This window comes from Eptatretus burgeri, chromosome 10, assembly GCF_056783735.1.
Source record: "Eptatretus burgeri isolate ZD-2024b chromosome 10, Ebu_testis_v1, whole genome shotgun sequence".
Classification (NCBI taxonomy): domain Eukaryota; kingdom Metazoa; phylum Chordata; class Myxini; order Myxiniformes; family Myxinidae; genus Eptatretus; species Eptatretus burgeri.
Genome location: NC_140970.1, coordinates 104,781,469 through 104,792,897, shown reverse-complemented (window position 1 = coordinate 104,792,897; position 11,429 = coordinate 104,781,469). Strand labels below are relative to the sequence as shown.

Here is an 11,429-nt window from a genome sequence, read left to right as displayed (position 1 = left end):
AATTTACTTGAAATTTGAGCAGTTTGCATATCATGTCATCAAATTCAACCAAACATTATTTTTAGAGTCGATTTTTTCCGGGATTTCGCAAGTATCTCGCGATGCATGACGTCTTTCTTGTTTGTTTGTCTGTGAGCACGATATCTCAAAAAGTTGTGGCTATACTGGGGCGAAACTCGGTGGACAGGTTGTGTGTGTGACGAGGACGAAACAATTCAATTTTGGTGAAGCTCAGGATCTGGATCGAATAATTTTTTTTTAATGTTTCTTCACAGTTGAGAGATGTGACCAGAAGCGATTCATAGCACGATATTTTGAAATGTTGTGGACGAGTTATGATAAAACTAGGTGGAATAGTTGGTTGGGTTACTAAAACGAGCCAATTCGATTTTGCTTCAGGTCCAGGTCCAGATCAGGTGGATCAGTGAGGTGCAAAACGTAAACCGTTCTGCTTGGGGGAGCTGCGTGCTCGACCGAGTGCCGTTTCTCTCTTTTTCTATACCCACGGAGGGATGAACTCTTGCAAATTGTTTTTGTAAGGATCACTTGGCTACACCTGGATTGGTTTAAGGGTAGAGTAATAGCAGCTGAAACCCTTATTTTTTTTTGTTTATTTATTTATTTAAAAAAAATTCGTTCCTCTTTGTTTTTTTTTACCCACTTGTGGAACCAACTTCCACATTCTCTTCAATCTCATTCTCCCCCCCCCCCCCCCGTCTCTTCAAGATGGTTGCTCTCCACCATCTCAGATCATCCAGCATCCAAAACCATGATCTCCGATATACCCGTGTAAACCCCTCCTCCATCCTCAAGCTCTCCTTCCTCCAAGTTTCCAGTTTTTCCTTGCTGAGAGTTTCCTTCGACATCCATCTTGTCCACACAAGAAGGTGACAGCACTGTTCCGGTTAAGAGGGTGCAGATCTATTTGACCTTTCCACACTGCCCTTTTTTGGGTGGTGATCAATTTCGAATTCCTTGTGGAATTCCTTCTGTCCCAGCAAGCAGGTGGTGCATTCTTTGAGAATAAGTCGGTGCGTTGTACATATTTCAGGGTACCACTGTGCCTTGGGTACTGCAAAAGGGGGAAAAATAAAATAATTGACATCCTGGACAATTTTGGTACCCGGGGTGGTTCGCGCACCTTCAACAGTCAGGTCACTCAATTTGTCAACATATCTTTCATTAAATTTGGTGGTCAGTTGGGTGTATGACTCGGACGAATCGATTTGACTTTGGTTCATGGGCCGATCGGTGGATCCAAAACGTAAACTGTTCGGCCTGGCGGAGGAATGCGATCTACCGAGTGTCCGTTCTGGTTCTTCTTGTATTTCCGTGCTTTCAGGATCACTCGGTTCATTGTTTGCCCTCTTTGAAATGTATGCGACGGTCGTTCCTCGGAGAAGCGAAACGTTTTGTTGAATGTTGTTTTAAATTTGGCTTCAACTTTAAGGCTGCACACCTTGTAACGAACGAAATCGACGCGGAATAGGAAGTTGTGACTCGTGAACTCGGATTATAATGTCTCGTCGTTAAGAATGGATGTGTTCTCTTGCTGTTGCAGGGATAGATGCCACATGGGTGCTGGTCACCTGTTTCCATTGTTGCTGGGATTAAAATTGGTAACCTGTATTCCACCTACCATCGAGCCGAGTGAGTATCGGGAAAACATTCCATCAGTAGATTATTATCAATGAATTTTAAGTTCTTGTACATCTTTTTTCCTGGTTCCATAAATGTATTTTCGATTACTGGCATCGTGAGTCGGTGCCGGTTTGTGCATGCGCATCTTTGATTTAGCAATACAAACAAGTTGAACGACCTGATCCAACATTCCATTGGAGGATTACCATACAGTAGAGCCTTGTTAATCCATTCAGATGGATGTACATCAGCGGTCGTTCCAATGAGACAAGGTAGTCAAATCTGCACTAAGAGTAAGAGATCTGCACAAATCTGCACAAATCGGAGTAAGAGAGAGGGAAAGTGGAAATTGGCTTCAAGCCGAGTCCGAGATGTATCGAGGGGTCTTGAACTTGCATGATTAGCAAGAGCAAGCAAATTATTCATCGAGATTCAGGTATTTTGTTGCGAGAGGCTTGTCTACATGTCAGAGTTGCCATGTCATCTCGTCTAGTTGCTGTGTCACGTCGTGTTGTTTCGTTGCCATGTGCTGTCGTGCCGTGGTCACCGCATCCCGTCTCAAGCTGTAGTCACTACGTACCATCGTGCCGTGATCGCCATATCCCGTCGTGTTGTGTCCGGTCGTACCATGGTCGCCACATCCTGTCCTGCCGTGGTCGCCATGTCCCGTCCTGCCGTGGTCGCCACGTCCCATCATGCCGTGGTCGCCACGTCCCATCATGCCGTAGTCGTCCCGTCATGCCGTAGTCGCCACGTCCCGTGGTCACCACATCCCGTCATGCTGTGGTCGCCACGTCCCGTCATGCCGCCGTCGTCCCGTCATGCCGTAGTCGCCACGTCCCGTGGTCACCACATCCCGTCATGCTGTGGTCGCCATGTCCCGTCATGCCGCCGTCGTCCCATCATGCCGTAGTCGCCACGTCCCGTGGTCACCACATCCCGTCATGCCGTGGTCGCCACGTCCCGTCATGCCGTAGTCGTCACGTCCCGTCGTACCATGGTCGCCACGTCCCATCCTGCCGTGGTCACCACGTCCCATTGTGCCATGGTCGCCACGTCCCGTTGTGCCGTAGTCGCCACGTCCCGTCGTGCCGTAGTCGTCCCGTCATGCCGCCGTCGTCCCATCATGCCGTAGTCGCCACGTCCCGTGGTCACCACATCCCGTCATGCCGTAGTCGTCACGTCCCGTCGTACCATGGTCGCCACGTCCCATCCTGCCGTGGTCACCACGTCCCATCGTGCCATGGTCGCCACGTCCCGTCGTGCCGTGGTCACCACGTCCTGTCGTGCCGTAGTTGTCCCGTCATGCCGTAGTCGCCACGTCCCGTCATGCCGTGGTCGCCAAGTCCCGTCATGCTGTAGTCACCACGTCCTGTCATACCATGGTCGCCACGTCCCGTCCTGCCGTGGTCGCCACGTCCCATCGTGCCATTGTCGCCATGTTCCGTCGTGCCGTATTCGCCACGTTCCGTCATGCCGTGGCCTGCACGTCCGTCATACCGTGCCGTTGCGTACCGTCGTACCATGATCGCCGTGTCCTGTCATAGTTGCCATATCGTATCGTATCGTATGGTGTCGTAGTTGCCATATCAATAGTTAGCCCCTGTAAGAGAGAAATGGCTTTCACTTGTCAAGTTCTTCCTCTCTTGGGGGCTATGTACATACATATTTTGTGTACATGTATAAAGGTAGTTTTTCTTGTTTGTCTACCTTTTCCATGTGTTTCACACCTTTCCCTCTCTTATTCACACTTCTTTAGAACCCCATTTTTCTTTAACCCCTCTTCCTTCTGAACGTTTGTATTCTTCCCTTCACTCTCCCCCCCTCTCCCCCAATTTCCACTCTTCTTCCAAATTATTTTTTTCTAAATCCCGCCCCCCCCCTTTCATGTAGATGGTCATTGAGAAGGATTGTCTGGTCCATGATGCATGTCAGATTTTTATGATGTATTGTTGTGGGCCGGGGGTCGGTGGCGAGGACGACCGCTAGACGGAGCAGTTGGGCCATCTCCCACCAAACACCGGAATGGAAGATCGTCACCCCGGATAACTCCGGAGCCGACGTGTCGCTTAAAGGACCGTGGTCGCCAATATTTTGACGGCGTAGGGTAGTGTCCACTTGTCTATTCCAATTTACCTAAGTACTCACGCCGTCTAACTACCGGGGAAGCCACACCCTCAGCCGACTTTGTCTGAACCGAGTCGCTGTTACCGACTCGGATCCGGCGTAACCGAGTGGGAGTTACCAAAGCCGCGCTGGTCCAAATGAGCAATTTACGGCGCAAATGGCCTTCCTAGTTCTCAAGCCCGAACCATACTGGGCCAACGAAAGAAATGACAGGCAACGAGCTGGTACATTTAACGGGTTTATTTACAGTAATCGGGGAAGGAGACGCAGAGCAGACTTATCACGAATATGCAGGCAATGTACAGTTAGCAAAAGTATTTAACAATTTCTACTTATAGGGCGGCGCCACCACAGACACACACACACAGACACACACACACAGACACACACACACAGACACACACACAGACACAAACACACACCAAAAGAAAATGGACCCCACCGGGTCTTTATTTCGACCCTCGCAGCCAAGCGGATAGACAGGCTGGAGGTCAGAGTTTGGCCGGGTACCTGTCCGCCTCGTGCGGTTACACTGACTCCAACCCACCACGGTGGGACTTCAACCAACGACGCGGAACCCAACGAGCCCACAATCCTGGCTGCCACAAACGACGATTGAGCACCATGGTCCTGGCCGCCACGACCACCACCACCACGAGGAACCCTGGGAAAAACCGCAGACCAACACCGCAGACGACGACGACTGCAGACCAAAAGACCAAAGGGGCAAAGAGCAAAGAGCCCAGACGACGACTACTATGCACACCAAGAGCAATGGTGACCCCTTTCTCCTCCGACAATTCCAACCCAACTCCAGCAAACACTCAGGAGAGCCCAGCGATTCTAATCCCTCCCCCGGACGGGGTGGGGTGACCGGTCCCCTGAGGTAATCTTTGCCCTGATTGGACAGGGTTTTTTGGGGTGATGTGCTGGCCATCCATGATTGGATAGGGGGGAACCCCCTCCTTTCCTGGGTGGAGTCGGTGTTATGAGGTGAGGAAACCTCCGCCCACGTCCGTGGTCGAAAGCAACGTGGGCAATGGCGTCGATGGTGCGAAGAAGTGAAGGATTGATTTGTTGGCGTTGGGTATTGCAAAAATCTAACTAGAAAGAAACCCGCAGCGCACGGACACTTATCAACCCATTAAACATCGGGGAGGGTCCTGACTATAAACACATACTTATCGAAATAACTGAACTGCGGGGACTCTGGCTGTTGTGTGCACATGGCTGCCAGATTCGTAACAGTATATGCTGAGAACTCCAATGGATTAAGTTTAGATTTTAGTTCTAGTTTTGTGTTTAACTCACCTGGAACCTAGTTCTGGGGAGCTTATGGGATGACGCGCCATCTGTCCATCCACAAATACTTTCACCTTCTTCTCTGAAACTACACAAACAATTTCAATGAAACTTGACCGCCGCATTCATCACCAGTGATGTACTAAAGTTTGTTCACGACATGAAAAAAAAATGTGCTCCAAGGGGATGTCTGGGTTGGGGGGGGGGAGGTGGAGGGAGGGTTGCCCCCCAAAATATTTATTTGCTTTCTTTTCTGAAACCACACACAATTTTGATGAAGCTTGACCGCAACCTTTATCACCTGTGATGTACCAAGGTTTGTTCACGGCATTAAAAAAGGATCCATAGGTATTTACTTTCTTCTCCGTTACATATTTTGTTGGGTCATCCATGCCGACCAGTGGTTTCCTGGTGATCTTTATCCAGCCGCTACCAGGTGAGCGCCCAGGGGTATTGCCCCTATGTTTAATTTGTTTAACATTCCAACACATCCATCTCTAGTTTTGCTGAATCTGCCCTTTATTTTGTAATTAAAAACGAAGCTTTGCATGCTTTTGGTTGTCTTGTCCTGGAATGTGCCAAATGCCCTGAGAATGAAACAATTATTCTTTGAACATATTATTTTACAATGCTCAGTCTGCCTTTGTCTTGCTTGAGTAAAACTGGTAAAACCCCTTTTTACAGTGATTTGAACATCACATTGTCGTACAAGGGCATTATGGGACTGTAGTGGATCATTAGGGAGTGCCAAACATGCCAACACAGTTACCTAATCTCCAAGATTTTGAGTTGTACTGCTTCCTTTTGGATTACTTTTGATGATTCCCTCCATAATGAATCCATGGTCACCTGTTCTTCACATGAATTACCCACCATTAAGCAGGTCTTGCATGAGATGTAGTCCTGTATTTGAATGAAAATAAGTGTTTTACAGTTGCATTCTAATAAAAGAATAACGCTGGACATCCTCATGCCACTTTCATTTCCAGGTGAATGTAACATAGCAGTATTCAGTTTACCAGGTGAGGCAGCTGTCATCAACTGTGATTTGCCTCTTCAAACGGATGTCGACGACAGCAGCCTACAAAATGATGTGAGCTACACCCGTCACCGACGCTAAGGGCAGTGTTGGTCACTCACCTGCTATTATATAGAATATCTGCAGTTTCACTACACATTAGGATCTGAGTCAAGTGTGAGATTGTCTTCGTGGGGTATAACAGGAGAGGTGATATGTTCTTGCTAGTTTTGAACAAAATACTGGGTTTACCTGTCCCATGGATATGCCTCGGACCGATATTTGGCTTCGAAGCTCTGCATTGAGGACCCCAAGGCCTTTGCTGTGCAGGTGTGCGGTTAATACTCATGGTTGTTGGCTGAAAAGCTGGCTGTCCTTTGATGTGGTGTTCATTTTCTACAGACATTTCCTTGTCATTCCATCCCCTCTTTGGTTTCTAGACTTGACAAGTTCGTGTTCTGAGTGTTTGCCTGGTTGAAAATGATGCCATGGAACCTTCATCAGAGCAAAAGTCAAAAAAAATAAGAATGATTATAAAATCTTTGTTAGCTGGTCCACCACACAGCGCGGGAGATGGGATTTTGCAATCTCGTGTACGTGTGCATATGCGGCACGAGAAACCCAGATGAAACTACTGGTTGTCCACTAACTCGTCACTTTACACATGGATACTCTAAAAATGGGAGCTTCAGTGTTCAGGTTGTCGAAAAGATAAGCAGTAATGGACGATAAAACAATCACACAATTGTGTAAGTGTGGATAACTTTTATATATTAAAGAATTAAGAACTGCTTACCCATACAGATTAAATTAAATAATAAATGATACATACATACAACATAATGGCCAAAACATAATCGCCTCTGTTTTTAACACTTTATCACGAGACTCTCGGCGATACAGAGTACATAATTATGGACGGAAACGTAGTTACAGACACACCGCAACAAACCGTAAATGAGTCGTTTAACAAATCAAATATCTGTAGATTACTTAATAACAGTAGAATTAAGATCAATACTTCAAATAAAAAAAAACAACTGAAACACGTTTGGCAAATCGTTAACAGATTAATGGAAGAGGATGATCAAAAGGAACTCCCAAATCTGGACATGATTGACCATAGAATGTATGAAGAGAAATCTAAAGAAGTTAATCGTAGAAAAGACAATGACGTCATCAAAATTAAGTTTGATAACAAAGGGTAGAAATGATCAATATAGAGAAAATACTACAACAGAAGGATGTGTGGGGTAAACTTCCAGAAACAATACAACAGACAGAGACACCAAGGGTTGTGTACACCTCACAAAATGTAATTAGGGGGAAAAAAATCTTCAACGATAAGGAAACTGTGCAATCTATAGACGGAGCGGAATGGTTGAGTGACACACATCATTGTAATTGTGAACACTCCGTATTTAAAGATGCACATCATAAACACATTATCACAGGTGATCTCTGAATAGTTAAAGATGTTAAATTAGGTGCATTACTTACAAAAGGACCAAATTATGGAGAAAACAAGTAAAAAAGACATAAAATGTCCGAGCCCCCGTTGTTTTAGTAATTTTGCTGTTCGGAGTTAAAGGGCGAGCCCATATTTACGTACAACTAAAATGGCCGCCAGTCTACCAGGCAGCTATCTTTCATTAGATCACAAAATAAAGTGAGATGCATGTGTATGCCATCACGTACTGTGCTTGTGCTAAATTTGAGCAAAATTGGACCGTGCATGTCTGAGAAATGATTGGGGATACGTTTGAGTAATAAAATGGCCACCAGTCGACCATCTTGTATCTGATATCGAAAACGAAATGATATGCATACATAAGCCATTACTCTTTGTCTGTGCGCCAAGTTTGAGTAACATCTGTAAATGTATGTCCGAGAAATGGTTGAGGACGTGTTCAACGTCAGTTTATTTTTTTTTTAAATAGCTAAAATGGCTTAGCTGCAATTCGGACATCTTGGATCTGAACTCTAAAAAAAATTTATGTGCATATATATACCATCATGTGTTCTCTTTTTTCCATGTGCGAATAAAATCAGTCCATACAAGTCAGATATGTGGTTGCAGATGCACGGACTCATAAATCGAGACCAAATCCATAAGCTCCCATTTCAGACTAAGTCCTTCGGGGACTAATCAAAGGATTAACTGGAATGAAGCAATGGAACTTACAATGATAGGACTGATGGAATGGATGAGAGAACAAAGTTCATAAACACAAAGTACCAAAAAACACACACAAATGGATTTATGGTTGGAAGAGGAAGAGAAACATGTTCGAAGGGGAATTGTTGATTTGAAAAGAAAAGTTTGAATCAATAATCCAAAAATAATTTTAAACGATCCAGAAACATTATTTAAAACAGCTCTAAACACAATGTGTTATTGTTCCAATTGACAAAGCAAATAATAATATTGTATTTATATGTAAAACATTCTCCATTCAAACACTTTTGGAAGAATTGGGTTTACAGCCTGGACTCTCAAAGACGTACAAAATAATGAGCGATAATAACATAGACTTGACACAACACCGTATAAATCACTGCAAAGCGAGAAGACCGTTAGTTCCAGATAAACACCATAAATTACCATTCATTTACTGGATCACAAAAATGAACAAAATCCCACATAAGATGAGGTTCATCATCACAAGTAGGGAAAGCAGTTTGAAACCATCAGGTGGTATTACAGGGGTGATGAAACTAATTTATAAATGTTTTTTAAATTACCATGAAGAGGCGACGTTTTATTCTGGTTTTAAAATATCTGGATTATTGATAATTCCAAACCTGCAATCGACAGTGTCCACAACATTACTAACAAGGGTAAGGCTAAATGTTCATCAACTAATGATTTTTCTACATTATACACAAACATTTCACATGACAAGCTCGTAACCGCAATGGATAGAGCGGTAGAGAAAACGTTTTGGTAATAAAGTTTACATTAAAATCTATCAAAAAAGAACAAATTGGTCTTTAAAGGAAAATCAATATTAATGTAGTTTCTCAAAAAAATAAACAAAAAGTTTTCGATTTCTCCGAAACAACAATTTCTTCACATTTGGCAACAAGATAGTCCAGCAGACATTGGGGATACCCATGGGTTTGGAACCAATCCCTTTATTTGTAAATTTATTCCTGCACCTGGACGAGTCTGATTGGGTTCAGAACATATGCAGGAATAAACCAACAACTGCACGAAGGTGTGGAAACATCTTTAGATTCACTGATGATTTACTAGCAGTTTAAGTTGGGTTTGTATTTGATCAGCTTCATGATGATGATGATATATATATATATATATATATATATATATATATATATATATATATATATATATATATATATATATATATATATATATATATATATATATATATATATATATATATATATATATATATATCCAAAATAACTCAAATTAAAAAAGGAAAACCAAACTCACACTTCAGTTTCTTTTTTAGAATTACAAATCGACATCAATAAATCATAAATTTCATACAAAATTATTTGATAAACGAGATGTTTTTCCATTCCACATTGTACGAATCCCTTTCTTAGACAGGAATATTCCTAAGAAGCTATTCTATGATGCGGTTACAGGAGAAATAATTAGGAATGTGAGAGCAATGACACAGCACTGAACTTATCAATAGATTAAAAGAACTGTCAGACGTTTACAAACACAGCACTGAACGTATCAATAGATTAAAAGAACTGCCAGACGTTTACAAACACAGCACTGAACTTATCAATAGATTAAAAGAACTGCCAGACGTTTACAAACACAGCACTGAACTTATCAATAGATTAAAACAACTGTCAGACGTTTAAAAACACAGCACTGAACTTATCAATAGATTAAAACAACTGTCAGACGTTTACAAACACAGCACTGAACTTATCAATAGATTAAAACAACTGTCAGACGTTTACAAACACAGCACTGAACTTATCAATAGATTAAAAGAACTGTCAGACGTTTACAAACACAGCACTGAACTTATCAATAGATTAAAACAACTGTCAGACGTTTAAAAACACAGCACTGAACTTATCAATAGATTAAAACAACTGTCAGACGTTTACAAACACAGCACTGAACTTATCAATAAATTAAAAGAACTGTCAGACGTTTACAAACACAGCACTGAACTTATCAATAGAATAAAACAACTGTCAGACGTTTACAAACACAGCACTGAACTTATCAATAGATTAAAACAACTGTCAGATGTTTAAAAACACAGCACTGAACTTATCAATAGATTAAAACAACTGTCAGACGTTTACAAACACAGCACTGAACTTATCAAGAGATTAAAAGAACTGTCAGACGTTTACAAACACAGCACTGAATTTATCAACAGATTAAAACAACTCATCAGATCCTTACTAACACAGGGAGCTACAATTGGCAGATTAAAACAAGTTTTCTTTGAGATCATAAGACGACACCAAATGGATTTGGTAAAATACAACACAAATACTAAAAATATTATTAAAACGAGGACACTCTTTGACATTGTGACGTCACCAGATATGCCTCCCCCACATCATTACATCATTATACATACTTGTACCAAATTTGATTTAAATCCCTGAACCTAGATTCAAAATATTAAATAATTCTGGCTGCCAGACCATGCGTCTGATCAGGTTGAAATTTAAAACATGTATTCCCCATGACGACTGGATCAAAATTGTCATGTTTCATGACAATTGGGGAAGCGGTTTAAGATTTTCGTTCAATCCAATATGGCTGCCAGAGAATGTGACTTATTAATTATTCGTGAACACCCTGGGTATCCCAAAGGTTTGGCGAACATGTTGGTGAAGTTTCCCCTCGATCTGTCAATCCGTTCTGGAGAACAGTATTTTTTAATGTTTATTGTTAAAAAAAATCCTCGCTGCCAAAGCACGTGACCTATGACATCATAGGTGGAGAAAATTTTGTTCCTAATGGATAAATATGCGATTGTATTGGAAAGTTTTGCCTCGATCTGTTCGGCGGTTTCTGAAGAGGATGTTTGAAGGTTTTTATCTTAAAAACAATATAGCTGCCAAACCATGTGACAGATGACATCATCGATTTCCCCCTCCCCCCCCCATACAATTTAGCCTGACATGACCCTCAAAATTTTTCATACTGATCGGATAAAGCGTTTGACGTATGGAATTGTGATGTCATAAGGAAGCCACCTATGACATCAACAAAAAGTCACACTTGTTTCCCATGGGGAGTACTTCACAAATGCCAAGCTTCAATTTTTTCCATGGAACGGTTTCAGAGAAATAGAGGTCCAAAGTTTTTCCTTTTTTC

At 42.5% G+C, this 11,429-nt stretch overlaps 1 protein-coding gene across 1 annotated transcript in view; it reads left to right on the top strand.

Annotated features, from left to right (window-relative positions):
- The window catches only part of LOC147019359 (interleukin-1 receptor accessory protein-like 1), a 70,990-nt gene that overhangs the window by 19,323 nt on the left and 40,238 nt on the right, over window positions 1-11,429 (top strand). The window contains exons 2-4 of the mRNA XM_085899805.1: window positions 727-887; window positions 1,562-1,650; window positions 6,060-6,163. Of these exons, the coding sequence (XP_085755931.1) occupies window positions 727-887; window positions 1,562-1,650; window positions 6,060-6,163 (354 nt within the window). The remainder of the gene's footprint in view (window positions 1-726; window positions 888-1,561; window positions 1,651-6,059; window positions 6,164-11,429) is intronic.